The sequence below is a fragment of the Festucalex cinctus genome, chromosome 1, assembly GCF_051991245.1.
Source record: "Festucalex cinctus isolate MCC-2025b chromosome 1, RoL_Fcin_1.0, whole genome shotgun sequence".
Classification (NCBI taxonomy): Eukaryota; Metazoa; Chordata; class Actinopteri; order Syngnathiformes; family Syngnathidae; genus Festucalex; species Festucalex cinctus.
This window is the reverse complement of record NC_135411.1, coordinates 36,442,884-36,468,473: the sequence shown is the minus strand read 5'-3', so window position 1 is coordinate 36,468,473 and position 25,590 is coordinate 36,442,884. Positions and strand designations below refer to the sequence as shown.

The following is a 25,590-nucleotide window of genomic DNA, read 5'->3' as shown; positions in this document are numbered from 1 at the left end:
AGTTGATGGACAACTGACAGGGTTATTTTTATTAAGTTCCGTAGCGATCGTGTGTAAAACGGTGCCATTTTCTGGGTCTTTGACGTTTACTGCCGAGCACCGGAAGTGAGTCGTCCGGTTAGCTGAACGCCTCTTGGGTTAGGGCATAACCCCCATATGATTGGTTGCTAACAGGTTGACTAAACGAGCCAGATGGCTTTGAAGTTAATTGGATGCAAGTTGAGCGGCACGGTGGATGACTTGTTAGCACGTCCGCCTCCCAGTACTGAGGACGCAAGATCGAGTCCAGGCTCCAGCCTTTCTGGGTGGATTTGCATGTTCTCCCCGTGCCCGCGTGGGTCTTCTCTGGGCACTCCGGTCTCCTCCCACATTCCAAAGACAAGCATGCCAGGTTAATTGGGCACTCCGAATTGTCCCTCGGTGTGCTTGTGAGTGTGAGTGGTTGTTCGTCTCTGTGTGCCCTGGATTGGCTGGTAACCAGTTCAGGGTGTACCCCACCTACTGCCCGGAGCCAGCTGGGAGAGGCTAGCACCCCCGCAACCCTAGTGAGTAGAAACGGTTAAGAAAATGGATGGATGGATGGATGGATGGATGGATGGATGGATGGATGGATGGATGGATGGATGGATGGAGGCAAGTCGACCAACCCACACCCATCCTTCTCTGTGAGCAGAGAGGGGAGTAGTGAGCAGTTACGGATGGAGGATTAAGGGGCGACCAAGATGAAAGAGACAAAGCAAACATGGGTGCCTTGTTGCGCTGTTGCTCTGTCTGTGACCTAAAAATAAATGAAAAATGGTGCCAGTGGTAACTACGTATTTTGCCCCAAAGACAACACGAGTAGGTCTGTTTTTAAAAAAATACTTACAAAGAAGAATTCAACCAGAAGAAGAATTTTAACATTTGTTTATTCGGTCAAGATGATTTTACTGTCAGAATCTAATTAAGCCTATGCCAAGCTGAGCTGCTTCAGGTTTACAATGAAATGACAACCTTATACCACCTGCTTGAATACTTTCTCATTTTTTTAAGGCACTAAATGAAAACAAGTATCGCAAAGAAGAATGACGATGAAATAATATTGAAAGCAACTAACATAACCTTCCTTTTGAAAACACAGAATATAAAAGCAAAGACCATAGAGATATTTAAAAAAAAAAAAGAAAGAAAAAAGAAAAGAAAAAGAAAGTAGACAAGGAGCAATAGGAAATGAATGGATCATATGGGACAAATTGGAGGTGTAAATTGTATTTGACCACTGTAAAGCTACTGTTTTAAAATAGAACAGTAAACAATCTTTCCTACTCACTACTGACAAGCACATACCATATAATTTACTATACGATGGCATTCATTCCCCACAGTGACCTTTTCACAGATGACTTGACCCTTCAATACAAACAATGGTCTTGTTATAAAGCCTACAAGAAGTACAACCAGACTCCCATCTTATCATTATTATTATCATTGCTAACATGTTCTCATTATTTTCTGTCCTTGGACCCTCAAGCATCCCAGCTGAATGACTCTCATTTACACGGCACTCTGCTCACTTCATGTGGGTCAAGACTGAAAATCTCTTCAACCCCAAAATAGCCGCAGGTGTAATCACCTCCGAATTCATTAAGCACAGCTGGAGAGGTGCAGCGCGTTGAGGGTTTGCTCCGCTCTAAATTCCCCCTGAGGAGACGGCAAAACACACACACATACACACAACACACACACGCACGCACGCCCATGGCACTACTTTATTGATCTATGCAGCACCGGTCCAAGACGTGAGGTCACACCTCCGACTTATTATATGTTGTTATGGCAACAGATGGAACGGTAGATGAGAGTCAGAAGAGTTAATGGTGTTAAATGATCTCATAATGATGTCCTTTCTATATATATTTGCGGGTCTATTACAGATGTTGACACTTCAGTGTGCCCTCTAGCAGAAAAACACAGAACGAATTGCAATCCTCATTAAATGGGCCATTACTACCAATAATGACGGCGACATAGGTCATATGAGCAGTCAGGAATGCAAAACGTGTCCAATCTGTTCAATCAACACTATACAGATGGGCATTTTCTTGGTTGGATTAAGACCCTGCAAAGTGAAGATATATAGTGAAGCTAAATATCTTCTAAAGTTGACACACCACATAGGAGAATGTTAACAACCATGCTAAATAGAAATGATTTAAAAAAAAAATGGCAAGTATTAAAAAAATAGAGACTTCAAAATCGTGAAAATTGTCTCCACATTCAAGTGCTGTGGGCGTATGCGTCGAATGTGTAAAATCATGCCCCATTGAAATATGGATGTTCCTGTGTCTAGCATGGTTATCCCTTCAGACTACATGTTGGAGCTACAAGAAATCGCCGTCATGTCATCACGGGGATTTTTCAGTGTGACAACGAGGTGCTCTAAAACAGTGGTTCTCAACCCCGGTCCTCGAGTAGCCCTATCCAGCCTCTTTTCCATGTCTCCCTCAGCCAACACAGCTGAGACTCATTATCAGTCTTCATGCAGAGCTTGTTGATTAGCTAATCGTTTTAAACACCTGTGTTGGCTGAGAGTGACATGGAACACAGGCTGGATATGGATTGGGGAGACCGGGGCTAGTTGTATCACGGGTAAGTTGTCACATTGCAATTTTCTTCTCCACCAGAGGGTGCAACGAAAAAGTAGAATATTAGTTTTCTATGTATAACTGGTCAAGAATAGCACATTGTGAGCTGAGATGAGTGCAAGTTATCTGTTTTGCACAACCCAAACACAAACATTTTCAACTTCATATATTTTGAAACAGGCGGCGTACAAATTCTAGTAGCAAATCATGTGGACTCGTTAGAGGAGAGATTCAGGCATCTTGTCATGCCTCAGTCACTGCTCTGTTTTAAGCCAACTTTAAACTAGAGCAATTATTAGCCAACTTGGTAGTTTGGGGCAACTTGTCTCACATGACTAGCTAGCTAGCTAGCTGGTTAACCGCATGTCGCAATTGTGCTAGAGAACACTAATGCAAAGTTCTAACTGAAAAAAATGCAAACTAAACCACTCTTTTTTGCACTTGTGTATATATTATCTATGTATTTGTTATTGAAACTGCTCCATGCCAAATTACCATCAGAGTAGCACACAAATAAGATGCTTTATGATATTTTATAAATTTCATTAACATGCTACAATATGTTGAGTGCTTTTGTAAGGTACAGCATCCTGTCAATTCTCATTTAAAAGGTAGAAGACTCGACAAGAATGTGTTGTGTTCCTTTTCCTTTGTTTCCTCAAACACTGTTTTGCCTTTTATGTTGGAAAGGGAGGTTATGAGGGAAAGAGCATGTGTCATCTTATTACACAGCTTTGTGTCTCAGCAAAAACACGGTAGCAGCTCTCCCGACAATTAACGACCCACTCCCGGCTGAGTATTGCTTCCCCAAAAGACCTCTTTTTAATGTCACCAGATGACATTGTGTTATACAAGCACAACACGGTGACATGATCTGCTCAGACAGTCTGCTAAAATGAAATATTGCACTTGTGGCGGTCACTGCTGCGCGGAGAAAGGAAAAAATCCTCATGGATTTTGTGCTCCGAGGCGCACACATTGGAACATCACAGCTACATTCATATTCGATCCAAAGTGACCATAGAAATGAAAGCCGGAGATCCTTTAGTGAATCATCACTTAAAGGATATTCATAAACAAAAGGGGTGTTATTGCCTCTTTTTTTGTTCCTCCAAGAAGAAATCCTCACCTGGAGTACACAAGCGCCGTTACCATGGTAACCTCAGCATCCACATTGCCTTATCTGGCAAGAATGTACAGTAGCTAAAGTAGATGAAAGGACAAAAACGAGTGTGTTGGTATCAAAGATTTGGTGACATTGCAGGACAGCGTACAGGCCTCATGCGTGAGAAGTTCTGAGTCACTTATACTCATTTGGGGAGAGTGGTGCTCAGATGGGGAGGACATGTGTCGAAAACATGACACATTCTGGGGCTATTAAGCCCGCGGGCTCCTGTGAGGCAGAGAAATTCACGGACACATGCTGACACAGAACACGTTGTTTGGACACCTTTCAAGACGGGACTTAAACAAGAAAAATCTCACAGACGCCTCTGTTCTTATTGACATATACTGTATGTCCTTTACAATATGTCACAAGTGTATAAAGTTGTATTTGTACATTTTCTGGACATAAAAGTTCTCAGTAAATTCTGGAATTAAAAAATCTATTTTTATGAAACAATGCAAGATCATGATATACAGTACTGTATAATATGGATAGATGGATGTTTAATTAATTAAGCAACTATTATAACTGTTATATTGCAGGGTTTAATCGAAGGTGTTCTCCTCGTAATGTAGTAGAAAATTGTAGAAAAAAAATAAGCCAGAGCAAGGGTGCAGCTGTGCTTAATTCATCCCATCACCACGCGTGCAACTCAAAACACTCTTAACTCAAATCATCGTTCGTCATTTAAATGAATGGACATCCCATTTATGCATTCAAGCCTCCCAGAAAACAGATTTTTTTTTTTTTTTGTAACGTGGTCTGAATAAGAAAAACAGCACTCTATAATATTGTACTTTATAAAAACATAATAATAACATTATTAAATAGTCTGTAAGGAACTGAAGAGTATATGTCACATATTTTTGTTTCAATTCAATGCTCTTTCCGTACGCCTTGGCCACCTGCAGGCAGTTTAAGACCGACATAGAAGGAGACGGTAAAAACTGGAGCTTTGTTACATTATCATTCCACATAGACTTGTCTTTATTTTAGGTTTAGTTTGACCGTAAAATTCTTCTATTTTGAAGAATTCACTATCTGCTAAACTGCTTCCAAATAGCACCATATATGTTGGGTCACTTGTATCTCAAGGCGCCATTCTGTATGCTAATTTTACAAAATTAGCATCCAGAGCACCATGCACATCCACACAGACAACTTTTGGATTAACTGCCATTTAGGTCAAGAGACCAAACATTGGCATTTTTCTATTCTAAATAACTATTTAACGTAGGTGTATATTTAATCATAACAGAGATGTATAACTCAACAAATGCTTGGGAATAAAAGATAAATTAAAAAAAAAGTCAAGTAGCCTTTAAGAACAAGTAGCCTTTAAAAAACAAATAGTACAAGGCCTGTTCAGATGCGAATGGGCTAAATAATACTTGTAAGACGCGATTTGCATCCGAGGGCCCCTTCAGAAAGTGAAAACCCTTCTTCCATCCCGCAGTCATCATCACATTCTCGATCATCTCCTCTCCTCATCCTCGGAGGAGTTTTTTTTTTTTTTTTTTAATAAGAGCACTCTGGCGAGCAGCCAGACCAGGAGCAATCCCATCTTAATGCTGACATACACGATAAGACGGTTGTGCGACACTCCTTCCTCAGGGCCGCTAACTGACATTCAGGCCCACGGATGAAAACCCTTTTGGACATGGGCTGTATGGCCTTAAACTATAATTTGACAAGCCAGCAGGGCGACTAAAGAGCAGCCACAGCCGATAAATTGATGAGTACTGGTCATCAGGTGCAATTTGGGCTTCGGTTTCTCGGTCAAGGGCGCTCAGATGCGGTCTGTGGCGAGAGCCAGGGGGTTGAACTGGTAACCTTCCAATTGCAAGACAGCGTGATAGAGCTCCAGAGTCAGTCCCTACGAAGGAAAGCTGCTGCCTGGAAGAAATTATCTTCCTGAAGAGATGGTAACAAAAAGGAAAATTGGCCGTTTTGCTGTTCCAGTAGAAGAGCTGGCAATTAATTGATTTGAGTTTATTTGCCAGCAGGATATTTTTTAGATGACTGAGAACATAGAGGAGCAAGTTTACAAAAGCACAGTCTTTATTGCAAACTTAGTGATTTGGTCGCTTTGTATGTAGTGACTTTTGCAGACCATGTAGCAATATTTTTTCAAAAAACAAATAGTGAGTTCCACTGTGGCTAAGAAATTCAACATAAGCAGAATTATTTTCACATTTTTTTGCGTATGACAAGAAAGGAGCCCTGTGGAAGGCAATTACAGGTTAATGCACTGTGCATTGCCCAAGATATGGAGCCCATTTATACGTTGCAAAACCTGAGATTTATTAACCCTAAGCACATTATCTCACACACATGAGCACCACCCTCAAATTTTTGTAAGAAATGTATTTAATCTTTTCATCATTTTAATCGTTGGGACACCACTGAAAAAAATGTACACGTAACAATTTAAAGTAGTCAGTGTACATCTTGTACTGTAAAGTAACTGCCCCCTCAAAATATATAAACCCACAGCCATTAATGACTATGTTTGCATGCAGTCAATAACCTTTTCAAAACCCACATTGTCAATATTCGGGTTTTAAAAACCAGAAGAACTCACCTGGGTTACTCCTTTTCTAACTCGCATAGTTGGTCACAGAAACACGATCAAAATATGACCATGTGGCAACATATAAGCAAACAACCATTCGCACTACATTAGTCATACCTGCGAGAAAGTTAAAAAAATAAATAAATAAATGTCAGGAAAAGTCTACTAGTCACAAAATCAATGATCGAAGGCACTGGATGGTGGTATGTTGACTGCCATTTTGATTGTAGTTGGTTGAATTTAGAACCCCCCACCCCCACCCAGTTTGTAACTAATTAACTGCAACAATGTAATAGTAATTGTCTGTAACTAATGACTGTAATTACTAGGGCTGGGAATCTTTGACTGTCTCACGATTCGATTCGATTGCGATTTTTGGGTCTACGATTCGATTCAGAATCGATTTTCGATTCTCGATTCAAACAATTTTCGATTCAAAATTATTTGATTGACAAATGATTTCTGCTACAATTTACAGATCCGCACAACATTGTCATGATCTACTCCAGTCTGCATTGCAAGACAAAATGACAAATAGAGACAGTAAAGTGTCTGTTTTTTGTTTAAACATTTATTAATTTTGAATTGTAAGTGCCTTTTCCCCTTCTTCTTCAATTCTAATTTAAATAAAATCGATTTTTGAATATTAATATCTAGGGGTGTTAAAAAAAATCGATTCGGCGATATATCGCGATACTACATCGCGCGATTCTCGAATCGATTCATTAATCTGCAGAATCGATTTTTATTTTATTTTATTTTTTTTAGGATTCACACCTTGAGCATGGAAGAATGTTATATGAACGGAACATTAAGCCTTAATATTTTATTTTAATGATGTTCAAACATGAAACAGATTACAACCTCTATAAGACTGAAATTTCAGATAAATAAATAATACATTTTCATATAAATCTTACACTCTACAAGCTTACTGATTAGTATTTTCTAAATTTGAATGAAAAAAAATCGCAACAATCGACTTATAAATTCGTATGGGGATTAATCGGTATCGAATCGAATCGTGACCTGTGAATCGTGATACGAATCGAATCGTCAGGTACTAGGCAATTCACACCCCTATTAATATCGATTCGATTCGATTAATAAATGAGAATCTCGATTCTTTTATGAATCTATTTTTTGGCACAGCTCTAGTAACTAAGTAACCATGATTAAGTTTAATAAAGACTGTAATGTACTAAAACTTTAATTAATTTAGTCAAAAGACTATAACTAAAACTAAATAAAAAAAATATTGTCAAAATTAACATTGATCCCAGTTTGTAATTTAACTGTAGCTAAGTAATGGTAACTAAGTAATTAAATAACTGTCACTTGACTCTATGCCTTTTCAGTTGGCGTTATCTTTGTTGTCCTTCCTGAAATGACTGATTGACTGAATCAATCAATCAATCAATCGATCAATCAATCAATCAATCAATCAATCAATCAATCAATCAATCAATCAATCAATCAATCAATCAATCAATCAATCAATCAATCAATCAATCAATCAATCATTAACTAAGTGACTGTAATTAAGTTATTGTAATGTAACTAAGCATCTGTAATGATTTAACTGTAACAGTAATTGTAACTAAGTACAGTAACTGGAATAAAGCAAACAAATGTAAGCAATAAATGTCAGGAAAAGCCTACTAGAACATCTGAACATAATATGGCTTAAATTAGAGGATGTTATTTTAGTTTTATTTTTTCAGTTGAGTTGTGCAATTTATAGGCCACATTAATGAGGGAAATAATTCATCTTGGTGAGATAAAAAAATAAATAACTAAAAAATAAAATAAAAATAAAAAACAATCCGAGAGAGTATAGTGATGCATATACTGTATTGCAGATGGCCGGCATCTCGGGCATCCTTCTCTGCCAGGTAGAGTGGTGCCGAAGGACCCTTCACATCACATCACTTGTGCTGCTCAGCCTGTCTCTGAGGAAGATGTTCATTGTTTGGGACTCCCCATCAGGACTCGGTACGGCAGTCGCACTAACTCCCACACGCTTCTGTTCCTTGATTGGTAAATGAGGCCTGCTGCTCCTCTCGGAGCGAGGGATGCGGGGTTGGCTCCCCGCCTACACAGCAGCCATTAGGGCTCGGCGAGCGGCCTTGCTGGAGGTTTGCGTTTGGACTGTGTCACGCAAATCTGACAGATAAGACGCGATGGTGCCCACATACGCGGCCACTGACCCACAAAGTGGCTGAGCCGCCTCCACCTCATGCACTCAGCAGTGCGACAACACATAAGGCATCATTAACATTTGATGAGAGAGGGAAAAGTTTGGAAAATAGATTTCAAAAGCTTGGACTGTTACAACAGTCCAGTCCTGTACCGCATGCTCCCTTTTGTGGGGCATCATAAATTATAAAAGCCACAGCCAAAAAGTCAAAACTAAACTACAGTGAATAAGTTGTATTGTGCAGATAATGGTGGTGTCTTTCACTTGATCAAAATGTGTATTATCTGAAGATGAATGACCCATTTTGGGGCATTACATTTTGGCCAGTTACTGTACAAAGTAAAGCTGTTGTAACAGACAGAAGGGGAGATGTTGAAGATTTGCTCTTCTATGCCCTTAAGGTTCAATGCAAACTGAATCTTAATTCACTCCTCATTCATCTTTGTCCTGGATCTTAAAAATACATCCACATCCATATCCCCATGTTTGCATTTAATTCAGCTAAAGACTCAATTACTATCTATTAAGGTCACTTTACTTGCACAACATTTGAGCAATAATAGTAACGTTAGACACATATTGTTACAGACACTAATATCTTATCACTTAGAGTATCTGTAGCACTGTACAGAGAACTCATTTAATTACTTAATCTGACAGACTGTTTAAATGCCTCAGCAGGTGCTGCTGTTTTCGTTATCAACAGCATTCAAAAAGCATTCAGGAAGTATTCCATGTCCGTGTGCAAACAATAGCATCTATGAACTAAGACAGAGCGGTCAGGCAGCCTCAAGTTGACACATTTGACTCCTCCCTCAGCTTCTTTGCATCTTTTCAACAATGTCTTCTTCCTCATCTCCTACTTGCAGCATCTCCCTCCATCCTGAGCCAGTTTTCTTGTTCCCAGACATAAGGATCTCCTCTCAATCTTCCGGATGGCACTGTCATTTCCCACACACGCTGAACTTCAGAAGCTGTCGTGGGTCGGACGAGTAGAGCAGACCGCTGCCCATGATGGGTCGAAATGTGCTCATCGACTTAATACGAGATATTGAATGTAAGGATATACAAAGTGCATGAGTAACCTGAGATGTGGTGAAATGGCAAAGGAAGAACCCTTTATACAGGAATTTACTTGCACTGTTTTATTCTATTAACCTTGCTCTGCAAGATGGATTCTAGCGGTATTTATGAGTTAAAGTTCACAAACTCCGCAGAATACATCTTGTACCGAGCCCAGTGATTCCCACTGATCCGAACAACTGGTGGTTCGGACCAATCACAGAGCGACATCGTGTCAAACTCCGGAGAATGCAGCTTGTACCGAGCCCGTTGATTTCCATCGATCCCAACAACTGGTGGTTCGGACCAATCGCAGAGCGACATTGTGTTTGGGGGTGTGATATGCAGCTGTGACGAAACCAGGAAGCGGCAACGCCGGGGGAAACAAACAAACATAACATGGACGAACAGACACTGCAATTAATTCTGTTCTTGCAGAATTACTCACCGTTTCCTATTTGAATGTTGAACAGCGAGAGGCGTGTCATGCATTTTTAGCTGGTAAAGATGTTCATGCTTCCCCCCTTTTGACGAGAATGAAGACCACATTTTCATCCATGGTCGTGATTGGCCAAAACGAAAGTTAGCATGGTCCAATCAGCTCGAAGTATTGCACAGAATGTCTCGCCTATCCCGAGCAAATCACCGTGGAGCAGATTGATATTGTGGGGAACTCCCTTGAGTGAATCACAATATCAATCTGGCTTTTACCAGGCTATGACTCTATAGCAGTGGTTCTCTATAGGGCAGTTTACAATTATGCCCAAACTACTATTTTTAGAACAGCACACTGTGCATGGGCGTGGCCAGTTGATTTTCGGACAAGAAACACAGGCAGGCGACTGAGGGACTGTATTCGCGTGAGACATAACTTATGAACTAACTCGCTATGTTACCATAAATATACTAAACAGATGTATTATATATGGTTACAACAAACCTCTGCTGATTTGGTCTCTGCCGCTATGTGACTGGCCATGTTTTGACCGGGATCGAATAAAGGGAGTTTCCAGAGGAATGTCTACACTTGGGTTCAAGCAAGTACAATTAAACGGCAATGATGTACGAGAAAAATGTCAACGAAGACATATGTGCTCTCTACATTTCGTCGTTGGAAATGGGCCAGCATCTGATAACCCGACTGTGACTGCAGATATGTTTAGCGCCTGCTTTTTCAGCGTTAGCCTTGCTAGCTGCCTGCTACAACATGCTAGCTACTAGAGCGGTCACTGTGTCACCACCACACCACTTTAACAAAAGCAACTAGACAGAACAGAAATAACAGCCCAAAGGTAGGCTTAAAATCATCAAATGAAAATGGTGACTTCAATGTGCTTTGTTTTCTTGAAAATTAGCAACCAACATAATATTAGCAGTCATCTAGACCGCACCACACCGGAGTGCCAGCAACGATTATACAATAAATCCTAACTTTCTACGGAATCAGCTTTCTTTCCACCCACTTTGAGGTCTCCGCATGTCAACCACCGTTTAAGCTGTTTCAAAGTGTGTTTGTCATTTGAACCATGTAGAAATTTCACACCTGGGATGTCGTGGGATGTCTCTTCCAAAATGATGTGTACGCGTGTATCCTACTCTGTTATTTTGTCCGACTCATGCATATTAACAAGGAAAACGTGACGTCGTTTGAGATCAACCCTATTATAATGTAAAAGGTCCATATTTTTATTTATTTATTTATTTATTTATTTTTAGGAAGTCATAAGTCCACGGCATGGTGGCGAAAATTTTGGCCTTGCTTTTGTTGTTGTTGTTGTTGTTGTTTTGTATTTTTCTAGCCTTGCACTTATAAGTTTACATACCTATAGGGTATGTAAATTCACAAGCACAGCTGTACGAGTGAACCACAACACATTCAGTGACAGCCCTCCCCCACCCCCCACCCCTTCTAATCTATGCAAATCAAGAAATAAAACATTTGAATGCATGTTAGCGGGAACATTAATTTATTCCTTCCCCGAATTAAAAGTTCAGCGGCTGAGTCATTCAAATGAAAATTTCTGCCCTAACTGCTGTAATGTATTCAAATGCTGCTCGGTAAAGTGAGACGCCAATAGACAAAGTCATATCCAGGATTATCTGGAATGTCAGAAGCCAGGAATTAAAAATAAATCCTTGGAACTCTGAAAGAGTACGGCGAAATGGAGCTTTCATGCTTGTTAAGGGTGTTATCGTGCAGCCAAGCTGAGGCCTCTCATGTTATGCTGGTGCAGCCCAGGCCACCAACCATTTGCTTGGCAGAGAAGTAGGCAGCTTTTGGCAACGGCTACAAGCAATCGCTTGCTGAATAAAGCACAAGTCCAACATGTCTTGGACCAGGGAAAACCATCATTTACCTGTCCCTGAAGGTTTGGTAGGAAACTCATTAACAGTGCAAAAAAATCCAAACTGTGAAGTTTCTATTTGCTCCAATTTATAGCAAGTGGCAAAACAATACATTTGTACTGTACAATACTTGGGTTGGGCATTTGACTTAATTTCCTTGGTAACTATATTGAAAAACTAGGGGGATTGTTACTTTGTAAACAATATTTTTAAAGCAGAAGTCAACCCCTCAAAATTATTTCCAATAATATGTTCTGTGTAGCTCCGCTAGTCTTCACACGGTATTCTGATTAATAATATTGTGTTTGTGAAATCCACAATCCACCCTCTTTTATCCATCTCAAGGGGTGGCCATTTTGTCACTTGCTGTCAACTGAAAATGGCGTCACAGGTGGTCAGGGCTCAGGTCACGACCTATCCCGGCTCAGGTTCAGAAAACACCCGAGCCGTGATTGGTCGTTACCCGAGCACTGAGCAACTGTGATGTCATCTTCAGTTGACGGCAAATGACAAAATGGTCACCTTCTGAGATGGACAAAAATGGGTGGATTTTGCTGCTTAACTCATATTCCATAATTGCACTACTTATCAGATGTCTTTAGACTAGTGGGGGCATATACAAAATAATATTGTCAAGAACATTTTTGTGTTGACTTCCCACTTAACTATATGAATGTTCTGAATTTGTGTTTCAATGCCATTGTGATCTTTGAAGAATGCTGCTTATAGGCCATAGCATGTATGTAGCTTGACTTTCCCATAGCTAAAAATGTGTATGTTCTGACTTTGAACGCAACATAGGGAGCATGCTCAAATTTGGCCCAGTTGCCATTATGCATGGATTCACTTAATACATCTGAATAGAATATATATTACACATTATAACAGAGGCAAAGCCATGGCCAAAGTAAAAAAAATCAGCTGTCCTAATGAGAAAGCTGCTCTTGCAATCTAGCAATGCAATTAGGTGTCTTTGTCTGTGGGTGAGCACATTACACATAAAAGCAGACATCCATCATTTCCAGCCAAGGAGAACAGCATCACATCACCTTTTCAATAGTGAAAAGGGAAGATCACCCTGGGAACAGCATGACACTCCACCTACACGCACATTTAAGTGCTTAAAGGTGACACGAAGCGAGGAGGTAGGACTCAGACGCAGAGTGACAGTTGGCCAACAAGGCTGCAGCTTTAATCAATTCGAACCAAAAACACCTCTCAAGGAGGGAAAAAAGGCAGAACAAAAAGAGCTCCAAACTGGAGAATAAACAAGGGCACTCAAAAACAGGGACAACTAAAGGCGCTCCGCTAGGGAGGAAAACAAGGGGCAAACTAAGGGCGCAAGACAAGGCAAGGCAAGACATCGAACAAGGACTGTGAAACAAGGACTGTGAGGACGCTTCCATGCACTGAGATGTGACACTTCGGCAACGGAGGGGAGAATGCAGGTGGCTTTTATGTCCGGGTTGATTGGGAACAGGTGGTGGTGATCATGGCCGTGGACCGGTAATCAGTGAGCTGCAGGAAGGGTAAGTGACCTGGGATGAGATGAGAGTTAGTAATTTCAAAATAAAACAGGAACCTGACTGTGACAAATAAAAGCTTGACCCGCCACTCTGGTGGCGGCGTGACAGTACCCCCCCCCTCAACGGCCGGCTCTCGACGGCCCAGGAATCTCGGGGTGTTCATCATAGCATTCATCGATGAGGGAGGGGTCCACGATGAACCGGGCGGGCACCCACTGCCTCTCTTCTGGCCCGTAACCCTCCCAATCCACCAGGTATTGGTGTCCCCGGCCCCGCTTTCTGACGTCCAACAACTTTCTCACTTTATACACCGGGCCCCCCTCCACCATCTCCGGAGGGGGCGGCGCAGGCTCGGGCGGGACCAGGGAACTGTCCTGGACTGGCTTGACCTGACTCACGTGGAAGGTGGGGTGGGCGCGGAGGGATCGAGGCAGGCGAAGGCGCACGGCGGCAGGACCTATGGTCTTGGCAATCGGGAAAGGCCCCACGAATCTAGGGGCCAACTTTGGACATGGTACCTTGAGGTGTAGGTTCTTTGTGGACAGCCAGACTCTTTGACCTGGCTGGTACTGTGGCGCGGGCCTCCTCTTCCGGTCAGCAGCTCTTTTCATTCTGTCCCCTTGACGCTGTAGTGCCAGTCGAGCTGCTGACCAGATTCGGCGACACCTGCGGACCATTGCGTGGACCGAGGGCACTGAAGCTTCCTCTTCCAGGTCCGCGAAGTAGGGAGGATCGTAGCCGTGAACACACTTGAAGGGCGTGATACCTGTAGCAGATGTGGGGAGAGAATTGTGCGCGAGTTCGACCCATACCAGATTTTCGCTCCATGATGATGGGTTTTGGGAAACCAGGCACCGGAGTCCTGTCTCTAGCTGCTGGTTGAGGCGTTCCGCTTGTCCGTTGGCCTCCGGGTGGTACCCGGAGGTCAGGTTTGCCTTGGCCCCTAGAGCTTTGCAAAACTCTCTCCAGAATCTTGACACGAATTGAGGTCCGCGGTCTGACACAATGTGTCGAGGGAATCCATGGACCCGGAACACCTGGTCAATCATGACTTCTGCAGTACGTTTGGCTGAGGGTAGCTTGGAGAGTGGGATGAAACGGACCATTTTTGAAAAGCGGTCGACAACAGTGAGAATGGTGGTTTTACCGTGTGAAACGGGAAGTCCAGTGACAAAGTCTAATGATATTTCGGCCCAGGGTCTTGAAGGTACAGGGAGCGGTTGAAGAAGGCCCATCCGTGGTTGTGTCGATGTTTTGTTTCTGGCACATACTGGGCAGGCTTTGACGTACTCCTGCACCGAGGCCTCCATGGAAGGCCACCAGAACCTCCGGGCGACGGCAAACAGAGTCCTGCGGGTTCCTGGGTGGCAAGACAAACGAGCGGTGTGTGCCCAATGGATCACCTGAGCTCGCAGGGTTTCTGGTACATAGAGCCGTCGTGGTGGGCACTCCTTGGGAGGGCTCGTGTCTTTGAGGGCCTCCTTGACCTCCTCCTCGATTTGCCAGGACATCGTGCCTATTACGCAGTCTTTGGGAAGGATGGGTTCAGGTTCGGTCACAGTGGTATCAGGATCATGAATTCGTGATAGTGCGTCGGCTTTGATATTCTTGCTTCCGGGTCTGTAGGTCAGAGAAAAAGAAAATCTGTTAAAAAACAAGGACCACCTGGCCTGTCGGGGGTTTAGTCTTTTTGCTTGGCGCAGGTACTCCAGGTTGCGGTGATCTGTCCATATAATGAAAGGGTGTTCCGCGCCCTCCAGCCAGTGCCTCCACTCTTCTAGGGCGACCTTTACAGCCAGCAATTCTCGGTCTCCAACGCTGTAGTTGCGCTCGGCCTTTGAGAGTTTCCGAGACAAGAAGGCGCAGGGGTGCACTTTTCCATCCTCCTGGTTCCTTTGGGATAGGACGGCTCCGACGCCCAGATTTGAGGCATCTACCTCGACAATGAACTGGCGGGTAGGATCGGGCACTCTGAGTATTGGAGTCTCTGTGAAACGTTTCTTGAGTTGGTTGAATGCGGTATTGGCTTCCGGGGTCCAGGCAAAGCGTTGCTGTGGAGAGGTCAAGGCATGGAGTGGAGCTGCGATGGAGCTGAAGTTGCGGATAAAGCGTCTGTAAAAGTTGGCGAATCCCAGGAATTGTTGCACCTTCTTCCTGGATTCAGGTGTGGGCCAGTCCCTGACAGCGCTGACCTTCTCCGACTCCATCTCGACCTTGCCCGGGGATACCACGAATCCCAGAAATGAGATGGTGTCGGTGTGAAAAAGGCTCTTCTCAGCCTTTACATAGAGTTGATGGTCAAGCAGGCGTTTCAGGACTTGGGTAACGTGGTGCTGGTGGGTCTTCAAGTCCGGTGAGTAGATCAAAATGTCGTCCAAATAAACATATACGAACTGGTCGATGAAGTCCTTGAGCACGTCATTAATCATGGCCTGGAAAACTGCTGGCGCATTCGTGAGTCCAAAGGGCATGACTAAGTATTCATAGTGGCCTCTGGGAGTATTAAAGCCGGTCTTCCATTCATCCCCTGCACGAATACGGACGAGATGATAGGCGTTTCGAAGATCTAATTTGGTGAACACCTTGGCTTGCTGGAGCTGGTCAAATACTGAGGACATCAGAGGCAGAGGATAACGGTTCTTGACTGTGATTTCATTCAAAGGGCTGTAGTCAATACAAGGACGTAACGAACCATCCTTCTTGCCCACGAAGAAAAAACCAGCTCCAGCTGGCGATGACGATGGCCGTATAAGTCCTGCTTTCAAAGACGTGTCGATGTACTCATTCAAGGCTTTGCGTTCGGGGCCCGAAACCGAGTACAATCTCCCCTTCGGAATGGAAGACCCAGGAATCAGCTCAATTGCACAGTCATAGGATCGATGTGGGGGAAGTGACATGGCCTTGGTTTTGCTGAACACCTCCCTGAGAGGATGATAGCAGGTGGGAACGGTGTTCAGGTCCGGGTATTCCTGGTCATTCACAAGAGTCACCTGTCGGACGGCAGCGGGAGGTGCCTCTGCCGCTGGCCGCTCCAACCCATGGTGTTCACAGTCCTTTCCCCAGTCCAGGACTTGCCCCGATCGCCAGTCGATGCGGGGGTTGTGCAACTGCAACCAGGGGTGTCCCAGGACCAGTGTGTGTGATGGGGAGCGGAAGACATGAAAACGAAGGAGTTCTCTGTGCTGCCCAATGTGAATCTCGAGTGGCTCTGTGACATGCGTGATGAGAAATAAGTCTTTCCCATTGAGCGCCCTGGCCCTCATATGGGTGGAAAGTGGCTCCGTGCCTGCCTGCAATCTTTCCACCAGACCCCAATCCATGAGGCTCTCGTCCGCTCCAGAGTCGATGAGAGCTAGTAGGTCTGTGGAAATGGCATTGCCGGAAATCGTGACTTGCGTGAGTTTTCGGTTCTTGACCTGTTTGGGAGTCTCGGAAGTCCCCGGAGGGCCTCGCTTGGTAGGACAAGCTACCACCAAATGTCCTCTTTCTCCACAATAGTAGCACCGCCCCTCTTGACGACGTCGCTGGCGTTCATGGTGAGTCAGTCGGGCGCGGTCCAGCTGCATCGGCTCCTCGCCAATCTCGCTGGACCTCCCCATGGTGGACGACTGGAGAGGCGCCCCTTGTGGTGACTCCATTGCTGCGGGGTGCCGAAAGAATTCGGAGCCGGTCCTTCGATGGTGACCGCTGGTGTGCATGAGATCTCGCCGTCGGTGATCGATGCGGATGGCCAGCGAGATCAACGAGTCCAAGTCGCTAGGTAAGTCCACGGGTAGTAGGAGTTCTTGCATAGCGGCGGAGAGCCCCTTCAAAAAATGATCAAAGAGGGCTGTCTCATTCCAGCCACTCTTGGCCGCTAGAGTTCGGAATCGGATCGCATAGTCATTAACCGATTCTCGGCCTTGTCTGAGATTACTTAGCTCTCGAGTCTTTTCCCGATCCATGTTGGTGGAATCGAAAACAAGACGAAGTGCCCTGCTAAACCCGGCTGCATTTGAGCAAGTCGGGGAGTGCCGTGCCCATTCCGTGGTGGCCCAGTCTCTGGCTCGTCCAGTCAGATGTGAAATCATGAAGGCCACACGGGAACGGTCGGTGGGGAAAGCCTGTGGCGAAAGTTCAAAATGTAAGTCGCATTCGGTCAGGAATGCCTGACATTGTCCTTGGTCTCCCGAGTATCGCTCCGGGGAAGCCAGTCTCAACCCCGCCCCGGTCAAGGCTGGAGTTGGGTTCGGTGGTTCTGCGGTCTCTGGTTTCGTGATGGCCGGCGTGGAGTGTCGCAGGTGGCTCATTAGCTCCTGCACCTGTCCAGCGAGCTCTCCCATCCGGGTGACCATCGCCTGCTGGAGCTCCTCTGTCTGCGACAGGCGGGCGGCCTGTCGTCGAAGTGCAGCCTCCAACTTCTCCGCTGGGTCCATGCTGGCCGAAGTGTACTGACACGAAGCGAGGAGGTAGGACTCAGACGCAGAGTGACAGTTGGCCAACAAGGCTGCAGCTTTAATCAATTCGAACCAAAAACACCTCTCAAGGAGGGAAAAAAGGCAGAACAAAAAGAGCTCCAAACTGGAGAATAAACAAGGGCACTCAAAAACAGGGACAACTAAAGGCGCTCCGCTAGGGAGGAAAACAAGGGGCAAACTAAGGGCGCAAGACAAGGCAAGGCAAGACATCGAACAAGGACTGTGAAACAAGGACTGTGAGGACGCTTCCATGCACTGAGATGTGACACTTCGGCAACGGAGGGGAGAATGCAGGTGGCTTTTATGTCCGGGTTGATTGGGAACAGGTGGTGGTGATCATGGGCGTGGACCGGTAATCAGTGAGCTGCAGGAAGGGTAAGTGACCTGGGATGAGATGAGAGTTAGTAATTTCAAAATAAAACAGGAACCTGACTGTGACAAATAAAAGCTTGACCCGCCACTCTGGTGGCGGCGTGACAAAAGGAAGGTGTTTGCATTGCCATCATGCAATAATGGCGGAAAACCATGGGCAGCTATTTTATAATCCATACAGGAAATAGATAAAGGCATCCTAATAATCATGCTTTTATACTCCACACAGACTTGTGGTCTGTAGAGGAGGAGTAAGTAAAATGCCATATTACACTCAGTGGTACCCTCAAAAATTAGCTTAATTCACTCCGTGACCATGTGACCAAATCGGCACATTGAAGGTTAGTACAATGATGGGCAACTGAAATGCTGGAAAGGGCCACAATCTTTCATCAGTGCTACTTGGGGCAACATAGGACCACACTATTCCGAACCAGATGTATGGCAAAAATGCTATTTTAAACATAGACAAAATATGTGCATATGTGCAGACATGCTCTTAAAATATTTCATTTTTCATGATACATTTATCAATGCATGTATTAAATGTCCACTATCATAACCCAACAACAAACGGTTGGAAGCAAACAACAACAAAAAACACATACTGTGACTTGTCAGTGTCAGTGCTGCATTCTTTCAGGGTGAAACTTCTGAGGAGTGCAGGTTGCCTCTTTTTCCAACTTTTTCTCTCCCGGCAACCATGATTCTTGAAGCTGTTATATGGTATGATTTATTCATGCGCTACCTTTCTGCATTGTTAGGACACATTTCTAAGACCGCTTCAAAATATAATTCAAGGCCTCTAGAATGAATCACTCAATAAGACTCAAGCTAACTGATTTTAAGAAATGTTAAGGCCTATAAACTTTACTGCAAACTTTACTTTGATGAAATGTAAGACTGGATCCTTAACCATGACTAAATAAGGCTGCTAGGAGTGAGCAATAAAATATAGGCTCAATTCTATATTGTGGCATGGTAGAATGATGAAATATGATACATTTATATTGGCATACACCAAAGTAAAGCAGATAGAACCTCTGCTGTGCTTTAGCACTTGAATTTGAATGAGATTTGTCATTATTTCCAAACATAACGGGTTTAATATCATGTTTCTTACGCCCAATTCACACTGACTGTGGAACGGACGCGGAGTGGTTTCCATACGGCATCCGTATGGGCGCCGCAAGGAATAGAAAACATTTGAGTCTGCATGTCAATTCACACCTGCTACAGTGCGGAAGCGGCGCTGCGGAAAGTTTCCGGAAGCTTTCTATTTTTTACGCATTCCGCATGCGGATTTTCATGAAGCTGAAAAAAATTACACAAGCAGGACAGTAAGTCAAGCGTTGGCATCAAGGTAGATTTCAGTATATTTCAAAATAAAATCGTTTGAAAACTTTTTTTGGGGGGAAGGGGGGGATCGGGGGGGGGGGGGGGGGGGGGGGGCTAACTAACTACATAGCATGACGAGTTGGAAATTCAAGACAAAAAACGAGTTCAGAATAAATTAAACATGACAAAATAACATGATTTAAACACAAAACATACTTACCCATGGTAGAAGAGCCATGGTAGAAGTCCCAGAAATAATGTCCAAAAACCATATTGATGTGACAACAGGCAAGTGTGGCTATTGTTTACCAATAGGACTCTATACATGGTTGTTATCACGTGAACTCAACTCTCCAGCGTGAACCCTCGTCATCTTGTGGTCTGGTGGGTGCGGATTTCCGGACACGGACAGTTCACGCAGAGCTTGCGGTGTGAGTTGCAGTCTGTGCTGATGCCGTACAGAAAACGCTCCGCAGTCAGTGTCAATTGGGCGTTAATGCTGCATTTGAAGAAGGTGTGAAGTTGGACTCCGACTTTTACATGTGCACGGGAACAGCCCTTTGAACTCGGAGACCCGAGTTGCGAAGTCGGGGACCCCGACATCACCTGCCGGCTTCAATCTGACATCAATTGAAAATGGCGACCACTGTAGTGGCAATGATGTGAATGGCAAAACATAAGTTACAATGACAAAAATATGTATCTATTTATTATACCATTAATTTACAAAGTAAATCCTGTAGAGGGAATTTGACTCTATTTAGAGTGGGACCAAATAGACTCAGTTTTAGAGTAATATTTACACTTGGAAGAGAGTAAAATCAAGAATTGAAAAAAATAAAAATCAAAGTCACTCAAGGGTTGAGTGATCTACTCCCTGAGCAGTACAGCTCCTGCTGTGTGTTAGTATATCGCTCATGTCAGCTAGAATTTTCCTATCTCCAAGAGACCAAAAATGATATTTTTGGTCTCTTGGAGATAAGCAAAATGTAGGCCTGAAATAGCTTAGATGGTAGTGTGGCAGTCTCCCAAGCTGAAGGTTGTGAGTTTGTTCCTCAACCCTTGAGTGACTTTTATTTTAATGTATTTATTTTTTTATTCTTGATTTAACTGACTTCCAGAGTGTAAATTAACCTGGAAATAGCCAGATGGATATGCTTCGCAATATCCATCTGGTACCGCTCTACAGTAATTTCGTCGGGAAAAGGCGGGACATTCTGTCCAAAAATTTGAGCTGATTGGACGATGAGACATTCTACACGTTTGTTTTAACCAATCACGGCCACGGGTGAGAATGTCAAAATGTCATATCTGTTCATGTTGAAGGGGGGGAAAGCACAAACATCTTACCAGCTAGAAATGCACGAAGCGCCTCTCGTTGTTCAACATTCAACAAGAAAACGGTGAGTAATTCTGCGAGAACAGAATTAATTGCAGCATCCATTTAGTAGTTTTACTCTACAGAATTTACTGTGTAGTTATTCGAAATAAGTAAGTAACTTCACGTTACCCAACGTGATTTGGACAGACTGCGTTAACCAGAACAAACAATTAATCCGAATCAGTCATCTGTTGTTTATATTCACCTCATACGCTTGGAGGATGGAAGTGGGAGAATCCAAGTGGGACATATCAGACTTTCCAACTTCATCTAATGCAGCATAAGACCATAGATTTGGAAAACATAATTTAATACATTAAGGATGTGCTGATACCTTCCTGCTACATCAACATTTTTAAACCTGCTTTAATGGTTCCCTCGTTTTTCTGCTCTTTAATAGCAGTGATGGTTTGCCACTGAAACAAGGTAAGCCTGTATTCCGAATCATCCCATTTCACTTACGCAACATGAGATTCCATGCTGTAGATCAAGGAAATGGACAATCCCCTGATGCACGTAACCCAGTGATTGACAATATCTATTGGGACTCTATCAATGTCTGACAATCCACACCACACAGCCTTGGTGCTCCTGAAGCTGAAGGGCCCAACACTCGGAGATAGTCTGGACTGCATGGTGGGACCTCGTGGCATCAAGTACCAACCGAGCAACCCGAGAAACCCTCCTCTGTATGCCTATCCACCGAGCAGTTCTTACAGTCTGGTTCTGGTAATCAAGACCAGAATGGAGGCCATAATCCACTCTCCTTTGAGAGAGTCTTTCAATTCCACCCCGAGTGGTCTTCCGTCTTAAATTACCTGCCATTCCCCTCCAACTTCTCTGCCATTCCCCTCCAACTTCTCTGCCATTCAGAGGTGTCCAGCCAGCATCTTGCAATTGGTGGCACGACAACTTTCAAAGAGGTGAAAACTCTCCCTGCATTCCTGCCATGTCTTCCAGGATGAGAAGATTGAGAGGATTGAGGTAGAGGAACTAGAGGTTGCACTAGAAGAAGAACCAGAGGAGCCACCAACCTACATCATCCATTCTACAAATGGCCACGAGCAAGGCAACTTTCTGTTCACAAAGGCAGCTACACTCATCGAGTTGTTCACCCACTAGCTGGATGCCACTACTATGCCATGGTGCAAACTATGGAGGCAAGCACTTAAGAATTTGTCAACGTGTGAATAATGTGCAATTTTTTTTGTATGAATCATCTTTGTATGTGTAAAAACAGATGTGCTGCCCCATTTGCAAACCAACAAGGTTACTCCACTGAGCAGTGTAAATGAGCCACAAGGACATATTGCCATAATGACACCTTTCAAAGAATGAAACAAGTTTGCAAAGTTTACCTTGGCATTGGAACCCTTGTTTACCGAATCCCCTGCAACGTAAACAAACCAGTCAGCGCAATGAGCAAAACTTCAGTTTATGCTGAAGCGCAACTATAAACTCACCATATGAAGTCCGTACAGTGGCTGCAGAAGGTCGGCTGCTTGAAAAACCTGGCGGTAAATTTGTGGTTTTTCACTTCGTGCACGTTTTTCTGCCGCAAAGCACCCTTGCGGGCGAATCTGTTGCCAACCCCGGCCGAATCGTTATAATGTAAAAGGTGGTGGTCAGCCATTATGGAGGAGGGGTGATAAAACCAAAGTACACGGCGTCAACTTGTATGAAGTTATTGCCTCTTCACCGCTGTGAAGTGATGCTGTTCCTGCTGGAGCCCTCTTGACAGCTCGCACGCCTCCTCTCTGTCTGAGCCACCGGCAAGCGCTTCTTTTTCATTCAGGCTGACGTGAGCAAGGGGACGTTTAATGACTATGGGATTTTATAACTTCCCGTGGTTCAATCTAATTCAAACCCGAGCCACGGCATTGATAAACATGCAGCGAAAAAAATAAATCAAAATCCTAAAACACGGTGTAAATAAACATGCAGCGGGAAAACATGTTAATTTGAACGATATTACGTGGGCCCTCTTAAGTTTGGAACTAATTTTAAATTAGCTCAAACACCTTAAAAGCAACGAAAAACAAACTGTATTTGAATGCAACATATGCCACAGTCGACATGGAGGGTGCTTCGCAAGCTGCAGGTGTTTGGCGTCACTGTGTGGACATAATTGATACTGCATCAATGTTCCGTAAAAAACAACTACACTAGTGCACTGTAAACTTTAGCGGCCGGAATCATCTACAAAATTGGCATGTCCCGTTTGACTAAAGGGCAATAAAGTAAAATACACATCTCCAAACTGAAGTCACTCAAATGGCGGTCGTCATCGTGACATAACTTTGCTTGTATTCTAGACCACGAGTAACCAAGATATACAAATAAACTAAATACATTAATTTTATTCCAACGATATTCCAACGAACGTTCCAACGATAAAATCCAACGCTTAAATGTGGGATATCGAACTCTTCATGTCAAACTACAACTAGCGAAGAAGAAGGTTTCCATAACAACTGTCATGGAAACCGGAAGTGGCGTAAAACGGAGACGCTGAGATTTTGAATCAAACTGAGCGCCGCAGCTCTTCTCAAGGTAACAAAAAACTAAGTTAAACGAATTTATTTTTTTTGCGCGCTCGTTGTGTTCATTCACATGCGCTAATGACGTGGATGTTGCATTGTAAGGAACAAAAATATCAGGCGAACTTGTACGCCAACTTCCTTTCAGTGCGCTTGTGTAGCCTGCAGGCGCCGCAATGTTTTGTTTTCTGTCAAGTCTCAGCGTCAAGAAAGTAAAAATAAATAATTCTATTTACGGGAAGAAATGTGCTACCAGTACCCCACAAATAGCTACAACTGATAGCGAACCTAATCTCTTTTCTACTATTCAGGACATCATGAACAAAAATGAAGAGTCGTTGGAAAAGCTGAACTCTGAATTGAACAATTTTGTTCTGGAGATGAAATCATATGTCATCAAACACCCCAATAAAACTGGTAAGAACTTACTTAGTGTGTTTTGATTTAACATATTTGCTGATATTGGCAGCATGTTAGTGTTACTCCTGGCACAGCACTGGCTGGGATAGGCTCCAACTCACCCACGAGTCCACGACCCTCGTGAGGACAAGCACCATAGAAAATGGATGGATATTTATATTATCATTAGTGTTTGCAGTGGTGTATAAATGTACAAATACAAGCAATAAAAAAGTCAATATTCCATACTGTATTATGTCCCCTTAGTTTTCCAATACATCCTGTCTTCCTTTTTCAACAGAGCGTCAACACTGTGCCCTGTGGATAAAGAAGCTGTGCGACCCAGCAACGTCTGGTTCAAGTCTTTTGGGTCATAAGAACCGCAATCTGCATGCCCGTTTGCTTCTTCACATGCTCAAAAGAGGCGTACTGGAAGGCCCTTTTGCCAGTAAACCTCAACTTGGGAGTCTCAAGACCCTTCCCACTTACATGGTAGTAACTGTTTGATCTAATTGTTAAGAACTTTCATATTGAAACACACATGTGAAGATTTCAGTGTTGACACCTAATGACAAATTCGGACTGACTGACCGCAAAGTCCTAAATTGGATGTTTTTTTTTTTTCCTGAATATTTTAGTCTATTTACTTTGATGAGCCACTGATTGGACAGGCGGTGGACCACAGCAAAGTAACTTTGCCTGACTGGGTGACGGGAGAGCTGGATGGATGCGCCGAGGACAGTTTGTCAGCCGCCTTGCTTAAGGACAGAATCACTTCCATGCCAAACACTGGTTTTGCCAGGTACTACTATCTATGTTTCACTCATTCACTGCCATGGACGTTTTCATTCATAAATCGGAGTACTAATCTTTACTGCTGCTGATATGCAGTTCATTACTGGCGTCAGGTAGAAGGAATCCTTGTATCTCCAAAATCATCACTTTTCAGAAGACACCAAAAACGGCATGTTTGTACAGCCATTAACGTTGCATCGTCATAGACAGCCAGACATTTTCAACACTTAAGATTTGTCATTCATTTGTTAAAACAAAACAAAACAAAACAAAACAAAACAAAACAAAAAACATCCACACGTGTCGTGCACTGATCAATAGTATATAGATTTGTAATATGATATTTACTAAGTTAAGACATAGGAGGATCTGACGCCAGCCAACGGGTAGGTGTGGAAGATGGTCTTGCCCAGCCCGTCTGTGTGTCAAAATATGTTAAAATATAGGCAAGGCAAGGCAAGGCAAGGCAAGTTTATTTGTATAGCACATTTCATACACAAGGCAACTCAATGTGCTTTACACGAGGAAAGACAACACATAAGCATCAAGAAACAGTAGTTAACATTCAGAGGAAGAAAAATAAATGAAAATAGGTTACAAAATTTACTAAAAAAAAACAAAACAAAAAACTTAATTAAAGCTGTTTAAAAGTCCCTAATCAAAGGTATAAGAAAAAAGCAAAGTTTTTAACCTGGATTTGAAAGCATTTACACTCGGGGCTGACTTCACTTCTGTTGGCAGCCTATTCCATCTGTGTGCAGCATAATAGCTAAATGCAGCTTCACCATGTTTGCTTCGAACTCTGCG

General features: G+C 43.5%; 2 protein-coding genes across 3 annotated transcripts in view; one reads left to right on the top strand and one right to left on the bottom strand.

The window, feature by feature from the left end:
• Nucleotides 1-22,802, bottom strand: part of prkcab (protein kinase C, alpha, b) — a 134,372-nt gene extending 111,570 nt beyond the window's left edge. For both annotated transcript variants that reach the window (XM_077533217.1, XM_077533228.1), the window contains exons 1-2: nt 22,513-22,802; nt 22,408-22,439 (exon numbers count right to left, since the gene is read on the bottom strand). In XM_077533217.1, the coding sequence (XP_077389343.1) occupies nt 22,408-22,439; nt 22,513-22,682 (202 nt within the window). In that variant the 5' untranslated portion in view covers nt 22,683-22,802. The remainder of the gene's footprint in view (nt 1-22,407; nt 22,440-22,512) is intronic.
• Nucleotides 22,803-23,512: 710 nt separating this feature from the next.
• cep112 (centrosomal protein 112) overlaps nt 23,513-25,590 on the top strand; it is a 155,297-nt gene continuing 153,219 nt past the window's right edge. The window contains exons 1-4 of the mRNA XM_077533040.1: nt 23,513-23,602; nt 23,901-24,006; nt 24,290-24,480; nt 24,627-24,790. Of these exons, the coding sequence (XP_077389166.1) occupies nt 23,907-24,006; nt 24,290-24,480; nt 24,627-24,790 (455 nt within the window). The 5' untranslated portion in view covers nt 23,513-23,602; nt 23,901-23,906. The remainder of the gene's footprint in view (nt 23,603-23,900; nt 24,007-24,289; nt 24,481-24,626; nt 24,791-25,590) is intronic.